The sequence below is a fragment of the Triturus cristatus genome, chromosome 7 (genome assembly GCF_964204655.1).
Source record: "Triturus cristatus chromosome 7, aTriCri1.1, whole genome shotgun sequence".
NCBI classification, from domain to species: Eukaryota; Metazoa; Chordata; class Amphibia; order Caudata; family Salamandridae; genus Triturus; species Triturus cristatus.
Genome location: NC_140590.1, coordinates 161,799,344 through 161,820,440, shown reverse-complemented (window position 1 = coordinate 161,820,440; position 21,097 = coordinate 161,799,344). Strand labels below are relative to the sequence as shown.

Here is a 21,097-nt window from a genome sequence, read left to right as displayed (position 1 = left end):
TTAGCCGTCTGTGTCCTTCTTCATTTTTTCAAGGGCAGTGTCTACTGCTGGCCCAAAGAGCTGTTCCTGGTTGAATGGCTGACTAAGTATGGTAGTTTGTACCTCTGGCTTAAAGCCTGAAATGCGTAACCAGTCATGTCGTCTAAGGAGCACACTTGTGTTAATTACTCTAGAGGCAGTGTCTGCGGCGTCAAGCGCACATTTAATTTGCCGCATTTGAAATAAGTTTTCCCTCCTGGATAAGTTCATTTGCCTGTGTTTTATATTGCTCTGGCAGATGTTGTAATAGATTCTCTAACTGGTCGTAGTGGGCCCTGTCATAGCGTGCTAGTAGGGCTTGGGTGTTGGCAATACGCCAATGATTAGCGGCTTGTGCTGCTACTCTGTTGCAAGAGGCTTCTAACAGTTTGGATTCTTTGTCGGGGGTGGTGTGTCTCCAGTGGTTTGGGAGTTGGCGCGTTTCCTGGCATTGGAAACGACCAAAGAATCCAAAGGGAGCTGCCCTTTGATGTAATTAGGATCTTCAGGGGCAGGTCTATATTTCTTTTCTATCCTTGGGTTAAGAACCCTGGCATGAACGGGGTCTTTAAATACCTCAAGGGCGTGTTTTATGACTCCTTTAATCATGGGTAGAATTTGTACAGACTTTTGAGATTGTTCAAAAGTATCTAATAGGAAGTCTTCCTCTGGTGCGTCGGAGTGCAGTGTGACGCCGTTGTAAAGTGCTGCTCTATTTAATAATTGGCCAAACCCCAGGTGATCGTCTGGAGGCGATGGTTTGGAGGGATATGGCTGAGGGTCAGGCATGTCTGGTAGAGGGAAGGTCCAATCATCCAGTGGTGAGGTATCTGGATCCGTGAACGGATCTTTAGGGTCACTCCCACCCCCTAGGTCATCATCATCATCTTGTGGAGGTGGTGTATGTGATGGAGAGGGTATAGGTAAGAGTGGTGTAGGCAGAGGGGGTGGGTTAGAAGACAGAATAGGAGAGGAAGGGGGCATAGCCGATGTTGCAGAGTCCTTCCTGTTTATAGGAACTGGGGCAGGTGGTGTGTCCAGTTTCCGTTTTTTACATGGCACCGTGGTGACATGTCCAGTCTTTGGATTAATATAAATCTTTTTCTGCCTTGGGTCGATGGGATCTGGATGAAAAAGTTCTTGTTCCTCAGGAACAGTCTTTGGTGTCGATTTCTTCGGTTCCGATCGAGGTTTTGGTTGATCGGTGGAGTTTTTGGCTTTAGGAGGCGTATGAGAGTCCTTAGCCGTTGGTTTCGGTGCCGATGATGGTTTCGGAGCCGAAGTTGTATCTGTAGGCTTGGGAACCTTCGGTGACGGTTTATCTATTGGCCTTGGTGTTTTCGGGGCCGAAGGTGCCGGTTGAACAATGACATGCGGTTTGCTCGGTCCCGAGCTACCGGAAGGCTTATGTTTCTTCGGAGCCGAGCCCGGAGGCGGGGCTTCTGAAGGATGTTTTCGATCACGACTGGGGCCAGCAGGCGAAGTCTTGACCAATGCCTTTGGTTTTGGAGGGGTTGGGGCAGTGGCAGTAGTACTCACATGTTGCCCAGGAGTGCTGGGGTCGTCTGAGTCGTCTGCTTCGGGGATTATTTGTAGATCTTCGGAATCTTCTTCTGGGACATCGGGCCTTCATCAAAGATGTCCTCTGGTTCTGGAGCTGGTCTCTGTGCCAGGATGTGTCTTCGAGCCCTTCGATCTCAAATGGTCTTTTTGGATCGGAAGGATGCGCAGGCTGGACAGCTGGACTCATGTTCAGGTGATAGGCACAGGTTGCAGACTTTGTGGTGGTCACTGTGCGGACATTTTGCTCCACACTGGGGGCATTTTTTGAAAGGCGTCCTTTCCATGAGCCGTAGGCCTCACGGCGTGGATAGGCCCAGCGGCCCGCGTCGACGTCCGGAATCGAGCCGATGAAATCGATGTCGAGAATGAAGGTGCTTCGATGTTTTGTGGAAGTTTTGAGCTTTGGAAAGCTTGGAATTGAAATTTCCGACCGGAGCGGAAAAGTTGCATCCGAACCCAATGGCGGAAAAAAACAATCTAACGATGAAGTTGATGCCCATGCGCACTGTCATCCAAGGGAGGAGTCACCTATCTCATGACCACAAAGACTTCTTCCGAAGACAACAACAACCTGCAAGCATCCGAGCCCAACACCAGATGGCGATCTACTATCCTAGTGTGTGATCTGCAGCTCATATGCCTCGAACATCCTCTTCGACCGGTTCTGTATGCAGGTCGACCCCATGGTACTGGGCAGGCCGGTGTATCAGCTGATTAAAACCCATGGTGTCTTCTGGTTGGGGAAGGCCTGGAGAGGTAGATGTCCTCTTGCGGGACATTAGGGACATCAGGCGTATTATAGTCATCTCAGGGGTCAGGGAAACCTGGTGGACTAGGGTCATCTAGTGGTAGGTCGTTGTCACCGTCTCCTGTGTCATCATATGTGTCGTCATCATCTACTGGTGTAGGGGATGGCGTAGGTGAACGAGGTTGGGGAGGTGGAGAAGGGACCCTAATAGGTGATGTGGATATATCCTTTTTAGGTGGTGGAGCTGGTGCAGGCATGTCTAGTGGTCTTTTTCTGGAACTCAAAGTTAATTGACCAGTTTTAGGGTCTTTAGTTAGAGTTTTTTGTAGAGTGTCTGGTCGAAAAAGCTCTTCTGAAAAAAGTTGGGTGTTCGGTGTCGACTGTGTCGGCATCGAGGGCTTTTTCGGCGCCGGCTCCGGAGCGGTTTTGGGCTTCGAGCCTTGTGGTTTACCAGTCTCTGTGTGCTTCTTCGGTGTCAATGGTTTTTTCGGCTCCGAAGAGTGTGAGTGCGAACTTTTGGGGAGTGGCTTCTCCGTCAGCTCCGAGTGTTTTTTCGGTGCCGGGGAGTCACTGGCCGGTGTCTTCGGTGCCGAGGGCTTCGGGTTGGAAGTAGCGTCAGCTCCGAGGATGGGTGACGATGATTGGGTTTCGGCGCTGGTGGCAGACTCGAGCTTGAGTCACCGGAAGGCTTGGTAGGCTTCTTTGCCGGGCCCGAGGGCGGGGCATGGGAAGCAGTGTGTCGGTGTGCACCTGAGCTCGAAGGTGAAGGTGTGACCAAAGCCTGTTGTTGTAGGGAGTGGGTCGGGGTTGACGTCTCTACTTACGACCCGTTGAGCTGGAGTCACTTCTTCGACGTCGGAGTCATCGGCTTCGGAGGCGCTGATGAGGCCTTCTTCAACCCGCTCCTCTGGCACATCGACGCCCTCTTGGAAGATGTCGTCGGGGATCGAACTCGACGAGCGAGTCATGGTCCTTCGAGCTCGTCGATCCCAGATGGTCTTCTTCGAGCGGGAAGAGGCACAAGCCGGACAGTCTCTGGCCTCGTGCTCGGGAGAGAGGCAGAGGATATACACCTCATGCAGATCGGTGTGGGGAAACTTCGACCCGCATCAAGGACACTTTTTGAAAGGCGTCCTTTCCATGAGCCAGATGCCAAGGCTCAGGTCGGCCCGAAGGCCTTCTTCGACGACCGGAATCGAGGACTTGTAGAGATGCGCACCAATTAGGGTTCGCAATCGAGACAATACCGTCGAAAGGGTGAAGAATTGCGCAGCGAAACAGGAATCGGTTACGGTTCCGAACTGGAGGGCAAGAAACACATCCGAACCTGATGGCGGAAAAAAACTCGAAGATTGAGCCGACGCACATGCGCACTATGATCCTAAGGAGGAGTCATCTACCTCGTGACTTCCAAAGACTTTCCAGGACAAAAACATGTGTTAACATCCGGACCCAACACCAGATGGCGATCTGTGCATAGTGTGTAATCTGCAGCTCATATGCCTCGAACACAGTATTTCTGAGCCTCTTTGCGCATTCCATAAATGCTTTCGAGGAGGCCTGGACAGACGCGCAGGCACACACAAGTGCAGCAGCTGTATTTCTAAGCTTCCCTTTGATTTCGGGGAGGCACAAATATGGGGATGCACCACAATTGTCCCCCAAAAGGTAACTACCCTCCGCCCCTGCCAAAAACCACAACCCCATCCCTGCTTACCTAAATGCACCGACACTGATCCTGGAGGCCGCGGGCCAAACAGATGTCAGACAAAGTAGATAAAGGAAAGGGCAGTGTGTGTAAAATTAATACAGATGAGAGAGCTACACACCGGCGGCCTGGTGCGAGCACCAACACCGATCCTGGAGGCAGCGGGCCAAGGGCCGAACACGTCAAAGTAGATAAAGTAAAGGGCCGCACGTGTATAATTAATACAGCTGAGTAAGCTACACGGTGACAGTCCGAGCCGGTGCCAGCTGCCTGCAACAGTGCTGCAAGCGGTACCATTGTTGAATTTGCGGCGCCGCCCCTGAAGATCAGGAAACGTAGCAATAGGAGCACGCAAAATAAAATAAGCAAAGAAGTCCGCGAGTGGTGCGCGCGCCACAGCGAAAAATATGGTTTTAATTATCGCGCCTGTGTCTGGGCACGATAATTGAAACCACATGGCCTTTGGTGCGTGTAATAGACACCAATAGGCCATGGGCGGAACGATGTGCCCGCCTTTGGCCAATTACATGCTGTCTTTAATAAAAAGACGCACGCAAAGGCCAATAGCGTGACACAAAAGGAAAAGCACACACGAGCGTGTGCGATTCCTGGCTCGATTCCGGAACCCTGACAAGAGGTCTCTCGCTGCGCAAGCAATGCTACGCACTGCAACGCTAGGCGCAAGACCTAAAAATAGGTAACAGGCATGGTATGCCAGCGTTACTTTACAGACCTTACACAAAGTTATTACTTCATGGGTGTTACATCAGGAGTCATTACATCACAAGTAAAAATGTGTAACTGCACATCGCAGTCTTTTACTTAAAAGCTAAGTTACTTTAAGAATGCTAATTTGGAACAACCTGTACAAGTATATACGTATATAACTATGCAGGTGTGTATACACACATTTTTAAAGTTATGTATTTAGTGATATAGAGTCTGAATTTAATGCAGTTTCTCTCTAGATTTAATGGCACATAAGCTAAGTTAATAAAAAGTTTATTACATTTTAAAAAATAGGTTGCATTAAAAATATACCAAAATATTAATCAAAATATGCAATTATTTTGATATTTTTATTAAAAGTATAGTAGATATAATTAAATACATATATACATTTGGGTTTAGTGCATATGTGTGTGTAGTTTGGGTTTTTGGATTTCAGGGGTGCGAATGGGTAGAGGGCTCAGAGGGAGATATAGACATAGTGTTAGGTTAAAAGGTTTTAATGCTCAAGTTTTCAGGGATGGGTTTTTATGGATTAATGGGATTATTGGGGTTTAGGGATAGGTAATGCTTTGGTCATAATGGGGTTTTAGGGTTGGGAATAGGTTCAGTGTTAAAATGAAGATTTAGGATTTGGGGGAGTGTTAGGGTATAAGGTTTTAAGGGTTACTTTTAGTTATGAATGGCATGCTTAGAATTCAAAGATGGCTAATAAATTATGGGTAATGGGTTTTAGGGTTGTACAATAATCCTCACATTTTCTTATCAATATAGTAATTATTATATGTTATGCATTACTTTTTAGAATTTGGATTTTAAAAACATTTTACATAAATTATAAAATACATTTAAAAAAAATAAAAGCGCATATGATATTAACCTTACCCTTAATGATGCAAAGTAAAGGCACCCCAGATGTAAACTATAAACATTTCAGGTGTATTTAACATGATGTAATGACTCCTGGTGTAGAGCCATACGAAGTAACCACCTATATTTACCAGGCATATCAGACTTAACAACATTCTCTCTTAAAAATTGATTGATTGATTGATTTTACCTTAATACTGAGATCAGGGACACTGCCATATATTGGACAACCGGAATCATTTAATTACATGATCTCTTATTAGAATCTGTTACTGTGATAGTATATGCCCTATTAGGATGGCTGTGGATATTACCTGAGTATTTGTACCAAGGAGGCTCTTCCACGGACTCTGTGGTGGACTCAACAGCAGCACTGTTAACAGGCTCTGATTTGGGCTCCTTCATGGCCTCAGTTTCTTGATTAGGGGTATCTGCCTGTGACTTTGGAGAGGCTGTCACATCTATTAGCGACCTGAAAACCAAAAAAAGGACAACACTGAGGACCTACTTTCAGCACACAAGAGTCTGGGAGCTCGATTGATTGTGAGAACAGATATAAATTTTTCTCTGGCAGTTCTACAGAGGACTCTTAAACCATCTTCTGAGCTGTCCTCTCTCACCCCAAACTACAATGCACAGGGGGAAGAAGTGTATCATATGGTTCTACTGGTTGAGCCTTCTCTGCTTTTTTGTGACACCACCACAAGACACTGTTGTCCTATCTATAATAAACAATTGTTTAGCACCTTTCAGAAAAATTCCACCTACAGCTGCATTTCAAAAGATGGGGTACTTTTCAAACAGCATACCTCAAAAGTGGACTACAAACAAGTCTTTTCTTCAGGAAGAACAGTCTGTTTTTCTTAGGTGCCACCAAGGATGTAACAGGTTGATAGTTAATGGCCCTTAGATACAGTTATTGTTGAATATCATTCCACATCCGGACAAATCTAGTTCATACTGAAGACACTGTAATGGAGCCTTCATGTTCAAAGTCTATAAACATGAGGAATAACTAACTTTACTTTAGCCTTGATTTGAAGTGGGAACCGTCATTTGATCCAATAGTAGTGAAATTACAGCATACAACAGAGCAAGACTAGAGAAGTTATCTGTTCCCAAATCTTAGCGACAGCCAAGCCAGTGATAAGACATGTGATTCTCTGGAAATCTATGGCTTGCCAGCTTCATTGACCAATGCCTCACAAAAAACCGCTCTGAAGATGGGGTATTTAATTTCAACAGACGTAACTAGAGGACATTTGAATGTAATGGCGAAGAAATGGAGTAGCTGGGTGCACTATACCAGTGGTGAGGGTACAGGGGCATGAGCCCTGTACACCTACAGAGTCTAGACAATCCTTAGACATTGTAAGTGGAGCAATGACATTAAGAGTCTGTGGTGCTGGGAGTTTGTCATTACGAACTCTCCAGCACCATAATGGCTTTACTGAAAACTGGGAAGTTTGGTATCAAACTTCTCAGGACATTAAGCCCACACTGATGCCAGTGTGGGATTTAATGAAAAATGCACACAAAAGGCATATTAGAGATGCCCCCTGAAAAAGGACCAGCTTCTGTGATAAGTTGGCCTGGTATATGCTGTCCACTAATTAAAGTGGGCACCTTGTACCAGTCCAAACAACCCTTATTGATGATTAGGTCGAAGACAAAATTTGTTGAAAGCTATCCTAGTGGTAGCTATGGAGAGCAGCCTTCAGGCCAAGTCTCAAAGGAATGTAAACAGCTTGGTTTACCAGATTATAACCTCTTGAATAACCAAAAGAAAGGAGAACCACACAAGGTATATATATATATAAAATATATATTTATTACTAAACACTCTCTACTAACCTCTTTATGAGATTAGAGAACAAGATACACAATATTAAAGCACTAGAATGACAGTAACTAGCACAATACACAGTGGGCCCTGTGAGAAAGAGGCTCTGTATATAATGCTCCCAAATAGAGACAGTGTGCACAGAGTCCACAGACCCCAGAGGTTTGGCAGAGGCTAAAGTTAGATATAACCTTACTCTCTAAAGTAGTAGCTTGGTCGAGCAGTAAGGCAGTATCAGATTACAGTGTAAAGCATTTTGATGTACACAGTCAGCAAATGGTTTCACACAGTCAATAACTGAACTCTAGGCCAATGGGTTATATATAAAAAATACATGCTTGTTTTATTTTAGAACCAACAATTGGTATTAAAATATACTTTCTCAGAATGAGATACTTTATATAAATACTTTTGCAATATGCAATTGGCTTTTGTAGAAAGTTACAAGTGGTTGCAATAGGCAACACAATGTAAGTTTCGAGTTATTTGCAGTAGATTACTTTTTGGATTACTTTTGGAATTCCAGGACTGGATCCTAGATTCATTCCTGGGACAGTATTTAGAAACAAGTGATAAAAGTCGACTTAATTACTGTGATGATTTTTAGACAATATTTTGCTATTTTAAAAGTTGACACTTAGAAAATATTTAATAGAAAACAGTCTGATTCCCTATGGCAGAAAATTCAAGTTGCAGGTATAGTATGTTCTCGTTACTTTTGTAATCCAGTACTGGGTGCCTAGACTCAGTACTGGGACCTTTATCCAAAACAGGTAAGTAATTACGTTTTCCGACATTATACGATTTTTAAAGAATATTTAAAGTTTGCAGAAATTGACCAGAAATTTCACAGAAAAACAGTTAATGATTTCCTATGGGAGAAAATTGTGTTACTGGTAAGTACAGTTGTAAGTATTTTTCAGAGTCAGTGCTGGGTACCAAGATCCAGCACTGGGAGCTCACCTAATAGCAGGTGAGTATTTTCGTTTTTGTTACTCGGCTGATTTTTGGTGAATATTTTAAGTTTTGAAAAGTCCACACTTTGAAGAAATTTCAGGAAAAACCAGTCAATGTTACCCTATGGAGAAAGGAATATGCTACTTACCAGTATGCATCTGTTCTTGGCATGTAGAGCTGCAGATCTACACACTTTTTGCCATCTGGTGTTGGGCCCGGATATTTGCAGTTTGTTTTTCCTCTTGGAAAGTCTTTGGAAGTCACGAGGTCGGTGACTCCTCCTTTGGATCATATTGCGCATGGGCTTCGGCTCCATCCTCAGATTGTTTTTCGCCAGCAGGGAAAGATGGAGCGCAGTAGTAACAGTGAAGAAACCCATGTGTGTATCTAAATAAGAAACTGGAACAGATACAGGTAGCCGGGGGGGGCGGGTGGGCATGTGTAGATCTGCAGCTCTACATGCCAAGAACAGATGTATACTGGTTGAGTTTGAGTTTAAAATATTTGTATAGCGCACTTTCACCAGCGGTTTCATGGCGCTGCAACAGACAGATCTTCAGAATAGGAGTAAGGAAAGCAGAATAGAAAGGAGAAAACAATAAGTGGTCTAGTTAAAACATTTGGCAAATAAGTGGGCTTTAAGTTTCTTCCGAAATTGAGGGTACAGAGTAAGAGATCTGAGCTCAAAAGGAAGGGAATTCCACAGGAGTGGGGCAAGGGTTGCAAACTTTGATCCTCCCCATTTCTTTCTCCGAAAACGGGGGGCTGACAACAGGGATTGCGTGGAGGAGCGCAGTTACCTGGTTGGGACATAAGGAACAATCTCAGATGTTATAAAGGCCGGAGCCGCGCCCAGTCGTGCTTGAAAGGTGATAGAAGCGAGCTTAAACTGAACGCGTTCACGGACAGGAAGCCAGTGTAGGGATTTGAGAAGGGAAGTTACATGGTGGGATTTCGGAAGATTGAACACCAGCCGTGCCGCCTGGTTCTGGATCAGCTGCAAACGCTATATGCAGGAATACCCGCATATAGGGCGTTGCCATAATCCAGGCGGGAAATGACCATCGCCAAAATGATCATTTTCAAGGCATCGAAGGTAAAAAAGCGGGATACCTTGCGGATGGTGCGTAGTGACAGGAAGGAGGAGGACACCACAGAACTAACCTGGGAGTGAAGAGTGAGCTGAGAGTTGAGTTTGATACCTAAAGTTTTAACTGAGGTAGAGGGGACCGGGGGAGAACCTAGGGAGGGGGGCCAAAAAAGTGAAGAGCAGGGACTGGAGCAACCACCTGTCAACACCAGCTCGGTCTTATCTGGGTTAAGTTTCAGGTGGTTGTAGTTCATCCAGTCCTGGATAAAAATCATAATAGACTGGAAGTTTGAGATGGAAGCAGGGGAAAAAGACAGATTGAAAACAAGTTGAAGGTCGTCCGCATAATTGTATATGCTGACATCCATTTGCTGTAGTGGAAAAATAAGGGGGGCAATATAAAGGTTAAACAAGAGGGGTGAAAGGGAGGAACCTTGGGGAACCCCGCACTGAACTTTCCCGAAGTCCGCAGAGAAGACACCCAGGCGAACAGCCTGGGTGTGGTCCCTAAGGAAGGAGGATAGCCATACCAGAGCGGTACCCCCGATCCCCGCCGCCTTGACACGGGAGAGTAAGATGGTATGGTCAACCGTGTCAAAGGCGGCTGAGAGATCGAGGAGAACCAAGGCCTGGGCCTGGTTGGTATCCATTCCCTCCCTGAGGTTGTCAAGGACCGAGAGAACTACGGACTCCGTAGAGTGTGCGGGGCAGAAGCCAGCCTGGCGGGGAGCCAAAATCCCATACTCCTCCACAAAGGTGCTCAGGGACCTAGTGACATGGCGTTCGAGCACCTTAGCCAGAAATGGTAGGAGGGAGATAGGGCGGTAGTTGGCGGGGATCGAAGGGTCTGCGCCAGGTTTTTTTAAGATGGGGACAATAACAGCGGTTTTCAGTGGAGTGGTAACAACCCCCTGGGAAAGGGAACTGTTAAGGAAGTGAAGGGAGGGGTCTGAACAGGTTGTATAAATGTGGCGAAGGATGTGCGCAGGGCAAGTGTCCAATGGGGATCCGGATTTAACAAGAGGAATTATTGAGGTCAAGGAATCTTTAGTCAGGGGAGGAAAGGCATCAAGTTGTCCATTAGTTGGAGGACACTGAGGGTCAACAAAAGTTGGGGGGGGTGAGGGGATGTTGGCTTTAATAATCGCAATCTTCTCGATAAAGAAATTATTTAAAGAGTGACAAAGGTCCTGGGACGGGGAAGGCTTGAGAGATGTCCTGTCGGAGAATGCCAAATTGTGGACAATCGAGAAGATTTCCTTTGGTTGATTCTCAGCTGCAAGAATCTTTGATGAAAAATAAGCCGTTTTTGCAACCAGGATGGCCTTCTTATATTGAGCTAGGAGAGTGGTAAACTCAGCTCTGAGTGAGGGAGAATAGTTCCTCCTCCAGGCACGCTCGGCACGGCGTACTGCAAGTTTGGTGGTTTTAAGATTCTCGTTAAACCACAAGTTGGCATCTTTCTCCCGTTTAGAGGTCACCCGCTTCAGCGGGGCGATGGAATCACAGCTAGAGGAGAGCCAGTGTTCAATGGCAACGGCCTGGAAATGAGTGGAAAGGCCTTGTAAGGTAGGGTAGGAGGAGGATAATAATGCAGATAGATTCTCCGGGTCCACTCGGCTCCATGAGCGGACCCAAACATTCTTTGGAAGCGGGGGCCTGATAGTGGGATTGATGGGAAGGGTAAACGAAATCAGGTGATGGTCGGACCAGGTGCATGGCAAGATGGACAGAGTCTATCGGACAGTTCAAGGACCAAATCTGATCTAGGATATGTCCTTTGACGTGAGTAGGAGAATGAACATGTGATACGAAATTGAGAGCTTGGAGTGTATCTGAGAATTCTCTAGAGGACGGACATTCCGCTGGATCTGAAGGCCAAAAGTTAAAATCTCCCAGTAATAAAATGGAAGAGTTATTGACCGTCAGTGTGGATAGTACCTCCTGAAAGTCAGGAAGAAAAGATAAGGGTGATTGAGGGGGGCGGTAAGTGAGAACACAAGTAAGAGGGGGAGTGGTAGAAGTAGTGCGAATGGCGAGGTACTCTGTTGTAGCAATATCTGGCAGAGGTAGACGTTGGAAGGGGAGGTCGGTCCGGGCGATGACCGCTACGCCGCCCCCATTCCTACCATTGGAACGATCTGCTCGAAGAGCATAGTATGGAGCGGGAAGAGTGGCCAGTAAGGTAGGGAGGGAGTCCTCACTGAACCAAGTCTCTGTTAGGAAGAGGAGATCAGGTGCGTGGAGGTCTAGCAGTACCGACAGTTCGTGTGAGTGGGCCACTGCTGACCGGGTGTTGAGATAATAGGCCGAAAGAGTCCTAAGTGAGACTGGGCTGGCGTCTTCTCTGAGAGAGTGAGAAGGAGTGGGGGGAACGAGAGGGTTGGAAGATGAAGGAAAGGGGGACAGGTCATATAAAGATATGAGAGAGCAAGTGGAGGCGGGGAGAGGCCAGGGGCCATGAAGACTGCGGAGTTGTGAGGAAGAGTAAGTGATGATTTGAGCAGAGTGACATGCCCCTAGCCCCAGTCGGCCGCGGACGGGCGCAGACGGGCTTGCCTTAGGCGCGCCCTCAGCGTGCAATCGACGCGCCCACTGCGCTCATCCGCTGCGCGTCCGAAATCTACACATGATTTATGGATCTGTAAGAGGGGGCGGGAGGGGGGGGGGGGGGCGGGGTGTCGTGGCCTCGAAAAGGGGCGGGGTCGCAGCAAGCGCCGGAAATGGCGCCAAGAGTGTCCCGTTACCAACAACCGTGGCAACGCTAGATCCGCTGCACGGGTGGTCTGGGCGAATGAGGTCTGCAAGCAGCAGTTTAAAGGAGCAGAGGGTGAGTGAATTAAAAGTACAAGAAATAAGGTGACGCTCAAATTTTAAAATCAATTACACAAGATTCGTGCTCCCGGCTTTCCGCCTCAGGAGTATCTGTGAATCTGCCTAGGCGTTCGTATTCAGCGCCTTTTAAGGGCTAGAGAGGGGGCGTGGCCTCGAAAAGGGGCGTGGTCGCGGCAAGCGCCGGAAATGGCGCCAAGAGTGTCCCGGTACCAACAACCGTGGCAACGCTAGATCCGCTGCACGGGTGGTCTGGGCGAATGAGGTCTGCAAGCAGCAGTTTAAAGGAGCAGAGGGTGAGTGAATTAAAAGTACAAGAAATAAGGTGACGCTCAAATTTTAAAATCAATTACACAAGATTCGTGCTCCCGGCTTTCCGCCTCAGGAGCATCTGTCAATCATCTGGTAAGTAGCATATTCCGTTCGAGGCATATGAGCTGCAGATTACATACTTTTGCAAAGACTATATAGCAGTTCCCAACCTTGGCGGCGACCACCCGTATCTGTTGCAGTGGTTTGAAATAGTGTTAAGTACAGCCTGGCCCACACTAGCTTGTTGCTTAGTTTGCACATCTACACAATAGTGTTTGGTGAAAGTGTGCGGTGTTGACCATGTAGCTGCTTTGCAGATATCATCTAATGGGATGTTCCCTAGAAATGCCATGGAAGCCCCTATCTTTCGTGTAGAATGGTCTTTAGGGGGAACGGATAGCGTTCGTTTTGCTTTGTGGTAGCACATCTGAATGCATTTTATCCACCTAGCTATCCCTGATTTTGAGATGGGGTTGCCCTTGTGTGGTGGAGAGAAAGAGACAAACAGTTGTTTGGTCTTTCGGAAAGATTGTGTTCTCTCGATGTAGTAGAGTAAGGCTCGTTTGACATCTAGCTTGTGCAGAGCCCTTTCTGCAACGGTCTGAGGTTGCGAGAAAAATACTGGTAGTTCTACAGATTGGTTTAGGTGAAAAGGGGAAATGACTTTAGGTAGGAATTTTGGGTTGGTACGGAGAACAACCTTGTTATGGTGCATTTGAAGAAAAGGTTCTTGTATGGTAAGTGCTTGTATCTCACTGACCCTTCCAAGGGAAGTGATGGCTACAAGGAAAGCTGTTTTCCATGTTAGGAATTGTAGTTCGCATTTATGCAAGGGTTCGAAGGGAGGCCCCATCAGCCTTGTGAGAACGATATTTAAGTTCCACACAGGTGAGGGTGGTACTCTGGGGGAAATTATTCTTTTCAGGCCTTCCATGAAGGCTTTAATGGCAGGTACTCTGAAGAGTGATAGATGTTGCCTGTTTTGTAAGTAAGCTTCAATTGCTGCGAGGTGTAGTCGAATGGACGTATAGGCTAGATTACACCACTGTAGGTGGAGTAAGTAGCCTATGATGTGTTGGATAGACACGTCCAGAGGATTGATGGTGTTATGGCAATGAACAACAAATCTTTTCCACTTGGCAGCGTAGCACGCTCTAGTGGTAGGGCGTCTAGCTTCTCTGATGACGTTCATACAGATTTAGGTACCCAAATTCTAGGTTTTCAGGAGCCAGAGCGCAAGGTTGAGCTGAGCTGGGTCCGGGTGTCTGATCTCTCCATGGTTCTGGGTTAGGAGGCATGGTGAGAGGTGTAGTTTTTGGTGTGGTACTACAGAGTTCCAGCAGCGTGGTGTACCACGTTGTCTGGTCCACGTTGGAGCTACTAGGATTAGTGTGAGGGAGTGCTGTTGTAGTTTGCGCACAACTAATGGAATGAGTGGGAGAGGTGGAAAAGTGTACGCAAATTTGCCTGACCAGTTCATCCATATCGCATTTCCTTTGGACAATGGGTATGGGTATCTGGCGGCGAAGCTTGGGCATTTTGTGTTTTCGTGGGTGGCAAAGAGGTCTATCTGTGGATGCCCCCACATTTGAAAGAAAGGATGAAGAACCTGTGGGTGAAGTTCCCACTCGTGGATTTGTTGTGTCTGTCTGCCGAGCAGATCTGCCACGGTGTTTTGGACTCCTGGGACATGTTGAGCTAGGAGAAAGATTTTGTGGGGAATTGCCCATCTCCATATGCTCTGTGCTAATTGAGAGAGCTGTGGAGAGTGTGTGCCGCCTTGTTTTTGTATATAATACATGGCCGTCATGTTGTCTGTGCGAATGAGGACTGCCTTGCATGAAATCTGTGTTTGAAAAGATTTCAGGGCTAAAAAGATTGCTAGTAAGTCCAGATGGTTGATACGGAGTAACTTTTATTGAGCCGTCCATGTGCCCTGCACGGTGAGGTGTAATAGGTGAGCTCCCCAGCCGGAGAGCGATGCGTCCATTGTTCGTATTATCTGGGGAACTGGGTCTAGGAACGGTCGACCTTTGGAAAGGTTTGTGGTGTTCCACCACTGCAGAGAGCGATGGGTGCGACCGTAACACCAGATCTGTCAGTTGACCTTGGGCCTGGTTCCATTGACGAGCTAAGCACTCTTGGAGAGGACGCATCTGGAGTCTTGCGTGGGGCACTATGAAAATGCAAGAGGCCATCATCCCTATTAGTTGCATGAACACTCGTGCTGGAAGGGAGTGTTGAGGTATGAATTTTTGTCGCAAAGCCTGAATGCTTGCAATCCTGGTCGGATTGGGGTAGGCTATTGCTTTTGAGGTGTCTATGGTGGCACTGAGGTATTGTTTTATGTGGGATGGTTGTAGCTGGGACTTTTGGCGGTTCACCGTGAAGCCTAGTTGGTGAAGTAGTCGATTGTGGTGGCGGTGTGGTGTACACACTGATTGTATGAAGTGGCTTTTATCAGCCAATCGTCCAAGTATGGGAAGACGTGAATGTGCTGTCTTCTCAGGTGTGCCACCACTACCGCTAGGCACTTGGTGAATACCCGTGGTGCTGTTGTGACTCCGAACGGGAGCACTTTGATTTGGTAGTGTTGTCCGTCCACTACAAATCTGAGGTACTTTCTGTGAGCATGGTGTACTGGAATGTGGAAGTATGCGTCTTTCAAGTCCATTGTGGTGAGAAAGTCGTTCTGGGAGAGGAGCGGAAGTACCTGCTGAAGCGTTACCATGTGAAAATGGTCTGAGTGTATGTATGTGTTTAGGGGCCGGAGATCTAGAATAGGTCGTAGAGTCTCGTCCCTTTTTGGTATTAGAAAATATAGGGAGTAGACCCCCATATTTTGTTGATTGACAGGAACGTGTTCTATTGCCTGTTTTTGTAGGAGGGAGATTACCTCCTGCTTTATAATGTTGAATGTTCTTGTGACATTTGGCGTTGCCTGGGTGTAATGTTTGGGGGGGTAGATGTTAGTTCCAGGCAGTAGCCTGACCGATTATTTGGGTCACCCATTTGTCTGAGGTGATGGTCTCCCAGACATGAAGGAAATTTTGGAGTCTGCCCCCGACCAGAGTGGAATGGTCTGGGGGGAGCGGGGGGGAAGTCATTGGGTAGGAGGTGTGGCAGAACAGGCGTTGTTTGTTTTGCCTCTGCCCTTGTTGTTGTTACCCCTGTAGCCGCCTCTTTGGTAACCTTTTGTAAAGGTGGTCTGAGTAGGGGATTTGTATGATGTGGACGCTGTGTCTGAGGAGTAGCCTCTGGATGCACTCCGAAAGGAGGAGCGGCGAAAGGAGCGTCTGGGCGGGTGAGACTGTAAGGCCCCCATGGATTTTGCGGTATCCGTGTCCTTTTTCATCTTTTCTAAGGCCTCATCCACCTTTGGCCCGAATAGATGTTCCTGGTCAAAGGGATGATTAAGGATGGAGGCTTGTACTTCTGGTTTAAACCCAGATACCCTTAACCAAGCATGGCGACGGAGAAGGACGCTGGTGTTGATGGCCCTGGAGGCTGTGTCTGCTGCATCTAGGGCACAACGTATGGAGGTGTTTGTGATTGTTTTACCCTCTTGAATTAACTCGTTGGCCCTACCTTTATATTTTTCAGGGAGATGGTGCATTATGCTTTCCAATTGGTCATAATGAGCCCTGTCATATCTGGCCAGCAGTGCCTGAGTGTTTGCTATACGCCATATGTTGGCGGCCTGGGATGCTGTGCGTTTGCCTGATGCATCTAGCAGTTTTGACTCCTTGGCAGGTGGTGGTGCATCTCCGGACGCTTGTGAATTTGCCCTTTTACGTGCCGTAGATACCACTAAGGAATCTAGTGGCTCTGTTCCTCTGATGTAAGAGGGATCTGAGGGAGCAGGTTTGTATTTCTTTTCAATACGTGGGTTAAGGACCCTGGCTGTAACTGGGTCTTTAAAAACTTCTGCCGCATGCTTTACCACCCCTTTAAGCATGGGCAGTATGAAGGTGGACCTATGTGAAGTATCAAATGTGTCTAGGAGGAAATCTTCCTCCACAGGGTCATTATGTATGTCCACCCCGTGATAATGTGCTGCCCTTTGCAGAAGATGGTTGAACCCTAATGAATCTTCGGGTGGAGATGGTCTAGAAGGGTAAATATCGTCTTATGGGACTTTGGGGATATCTGGTATATTGTAATCGTCCCATGGATCTGGAGATCCTGTAGGGGTGGGGTCCTGTGGCACATCCCCTGTATCATCATATGGGTCCCCGGACCATCTTCGTCTGGAGACAGGGTAGGAGAATGATGAGGTGGGGGTGGAGAGGGCGGAGGGGCTGGCGGTGGGGAAGGAGGAGGAGGGGAAGGTATTCTGAACAGAGAGATAGCAGAGTCCTTCCTCTTTGGAGGTGGAGGCGGAGCAGGCTTCTCCAAATGTCTCTTTTTGGTAGAGAGTGTTAAATGTCCAGTTTTTGGATCCTTGGTGAGAGTTTTTTGCAAGGGATCCGGTGTAAATAGCTCTGGTGAGGTAATTTGGTCCATTGGCGCCGAAGGCGGCGGGCCGATGATTTTTAGGTTTTTCCGTGCCGGTTTGATGTTTAGAACCCGGCTTGGGACCCTCTGGTCTCTTGGTCGGCGCCGAGATGGGCTTCGGCTTGGAAGTGTCGGTGCCGGTGGCCTTGTGTGGTTTGGTCAGCACCGAAGATGGCAAAGTGCCGAACAGCTGGGTTTCGACCCCGAGGGCTTCGGTGCGGAGCTCGGTGTCGAGGTGGAGGCCGGTTTCTTTTTCGGTGCTGAAGTGTGTTTGGTAGGCTGGCTCGAGCCCGAACCGCCGGAAGGCTTACTTAGCTTCTTCACCGGGCCCGAAGGTTGGGTGTGTGAAGCAGTGTCTCTGGTCTTGCCTAGGCTCGGAGGCAAAGGCGTGACCGAAGCCTTTTTGGGTGTCGGCGCGGGAGGGGGTAGATTGGTACTCACGACCCTCTGCGCCGGAGTGATGTCCTCCACATCTGACTCGTCGGCCTCGCAAGCGCTGACTAGGTCCTCTTCGGTGCGATGATGTTCCGGATCGTCGATGTCATCTCCGAAGATGTTGACTGGAATGGACGTCGAGGAGTGTGCCATGTTCCTTCTGGCTCTTCGGTCCCGAATAGTCTTTTTGGATCGGAAAGACTTACAGGCCGGACAGTCTCGAGCTTCGTGTTCAGGGGAGAGGCAGAGATTGCATACCTCATGAAGATCGGTGTGGGGAAATTTGGATGGAGTTCTTTCCATGAGCCGGGACCGGAGTCTGGGTAGGCCCGAAGGCTGCCATCGATGACTGGAACCGAAGGTTTGTGTCGATGAGAAGGCGTGTTGATTGAAGAGATCATGATGGAAACAATACAGCGATTGGGGTGAGGATTGCGCGTGGATCGTCGAACTGGAAGCTGTTCGGAACCGGAGCGCGAAGATTACATCCGAGCCCGATGGCGGAAAAAAAACATCTGAGGATGGAGCCGAAGCCCATGCGCAATACGATCCAAAGGAGGAGTCACCGACCTCTGACTGTTTTTTCCTGAAATTTCTTCTAAGTGTGGACTTTTCAAAACTTTAAATATTCACCAAAAATCAGCCGAGTAACGAAAACGAAAATACTCACCTGCTCTTAGGTGAGCTCCCATTGCTGGATCTTGGTGCCCAGCATTGACTCTGAAAAATCTTCACAACCGTACTTACCAGTAACCCAATTTTCTTCCATAGGAAACCATTGACTGTTTTTCTGTGAAATTTCTTCTAAGTGTCGATTTCTGCATACTTTAAATATTCTTTAAAAATCGTATAATATCTGAAAACGTAATTACTTACCTGTTTTGGATAAAGGTCCCAGTACTGAGTCTAGGCACCCAGTACTGGATTACAAAAGTAACGAGAACATACTGTACCTGCAACTTGAATTTTCTTCCATAGGGAATCATTAACTGTTTTCTATGAAATTCCTTTTGTGTCAACTTTTAAAATGGCAAAATATTGTCTAAAAATCATAACAATAACTAAATCGACTTTTACCACTTGATTCTAAGTACTGACCCTGGACTGAATCTAGGTTCCAGTCCTGGAATCCCAAACGTAATCCTAAAAGTACTCGAAACTTCCATTGAACTCAATGCATGATTGTGTTTAAAATTGTGTTGCCTAGTGCAACCACTTGTAACTTTCTACAAAAGTCAATTGCATATTGCTAAAGTATTTATATAAAGCATCTCATTCTGAGAAAGTATATTTTAATACCTATTGTTGGTTCTAAAATAAAGCAAGCATATATTTTTTATATATAAACCATTGGCCTAGAGTTCAGTTATTGAGTGTGTGAGACCATTTGCTGACTGAGTGTGTGCAATAAATGCTTTACACTGTCCTCTGATACTGCCTTACTGCTCGACCAAGCTACCACTTTAGAGAGCAAGGTTATATCTAACTTTAGCCTCTGCCAAACCTCTGGGGACTGTGGACTCTGTACACCCTGTACCTATTTGGGAACAGTATATACAGAGCCACTTTCTCACACTAGGCATATCACACTTATTAGCAATAGTAACTTAAAAAGTAATCTAAAAAGTAATGTGCACAGTAATCATTAAAGTAACTGAAAAGTAATTTCGAATTGTTGACTTACCTGTAATTCAACCAAATGTATTTGAACCTGCAATCACTGCATAAGATTTTTGCAAAGTATTATTTCCCTTACCTGCACCAGGCTTGGCTCTAGAAATAAAATAACTAAATACTTTTGATAGAAACAAATTGGTCGGAGTTCAGTCTTTGAGTGTGTGACACCATTTCTTGCCTGAGTGGGTACAATAAATGCTTAACACTACCTTCTGATAAAGCCCTACTGCTCGCCCACACTACCACAAATAGAGAGTAAGGTTTTATCTACTTTCACCTCTGCCTACCTTTGGGGTTCCATTAGACTGTGCACTCTATACCTTACTTTGGTATAGTGTATACAGAGCCAGCTTCTTATAAAATAGAATTAAATATTGTAGGGGCATATCTGCTCATGCAGATATGCCCACAGCTTTGATATAGTGCACCCTGCCATAGGGCTGTTTGGCCTGCTAGAAAGGTGATTTACCTATACCTTAGGCACACAAACAGTGTGCCATGTCGACTTTGTTTTGTCAACACCAGGCCATACATGCTGCAGTGGCAGTCTGCATGGCCTAGGTGAGAGGTCCCTAGGGAACCTCTTCAGTACCAATGCCCTAGGTAACCAGGTACCATTTACTAGGGACTTACAAGGGGGTCTGAAGGGCTAATGGTGTAACAGATTTAGGGAAAGAACACTGGTACTGGGAACCCGGACAGCAGGGACCCAGTACTCTACAGTCAATTGCATCAAAAGCCAGGCAAGAAATGGGGGAGGGGGTACTTCAGCAGAACCCCATTTTCTCACAGTCAGGTCGGTGTGCCATCTCAAGGCTAGTACCGTCCTTAAGGTGGGCTACTGTGAGGTGGACACGATTTTTCAGAAGTAGCCATCCTTGTGATTGCATACTTAGGAATTCTGGGACAGGGATATGCCCAATTCCCAGTGATCATATAGGGAGCTTAGTGACACCCAACGGTCAATAGCCCATTGGCTACTACCCTACACTCCCATAATGCCCCTAAAATCAATCAATTTAGGTGAGTCCCTGGCACCAGAGAAGCTGATCCCGATGACTTAGAAGAGAGGACAACGAAGAATCACAAAAACAGAAGAGGAGAGAAGCAGCTGACCTGGTACCAGCCCTGCCGACCTGTCTGCACCCCTCATTGAAAACTGAGCAAAACCCGACTCGTCCTGCAGCTGGTGACTAGAAACCTGGGAGGACTGCCTCCCTTCGAAAAAGACCAACACATCCCACTTATTGTGCCACCCTTAGAGGTCCTGTACCTTTACACTCACACCCTTAGTTTACAGGCTGCGTATTTTGATTCAGAACAAAGTGAAGAGTCGAAATGGCACACACCCCTGTGTGCCATGCCTACAACGCACTACCGTGGCATAGATCAGTCACCCCTCTAGCTGGTTGCCCTATACCAGTGGTGAGGGTACAGATGCATGAGCCCTGTACCCTTACAGTGTCTAAGTCCATTCAAAGACTTTGTAAGTGCAGTGCTGCCATTAAGAGTGTACGGTGCTGGGAGTTTGTCATTACGAACTCCACAGCACCATAATGACTGAAAACTGAGAAGTTTGGCATCAAACTTCTCAGCACAATAAACCCATACTGATGCCAGTGTGGGATTTAATGAAAAAAGCACACAAAGGGCATCTTAGAGATGCCCCCTGAAAACTAACCTACCACTAGTGTCCAGGCTGAGTGGCTGCTTTCAGCTGCCACCACCAGATATGTTTCTGGACCCCTGGGTCGAGAGCCTGCTGCTCTCTGGGGCCTTAAACAATGCACATCCTGGGACAAGGTGCAAAGCCTCCTC

At 47.0% G+C, this 21,097-nt stretch overlaps 1 protein-coding gene across 2 annotated transcripts in view; it reads right to left on the bottom strand.

Moving 5' to 3' along the window:
• KMT2B (lysine methyltransferase 2B) overlaps window positions 1-21,097 on the bottom strand; it is a 694,916-nt gene that overhangs the window by 73,438 nt on the left and 600,381 nt on the right. For both annotated transcript variants that reach the window (XM_085615911.1, XM_085615910.1), the window contains exon 29: window positions 5,951-6,108. In XM_085615911.1, the coding sequence (XP_085472037.1) occupies window positions 5,951-6,108 (158 nt within the window). The remainder of the gene's footprint in view (window positions 1-5,950; window positions 6,109-21,097) is intronic.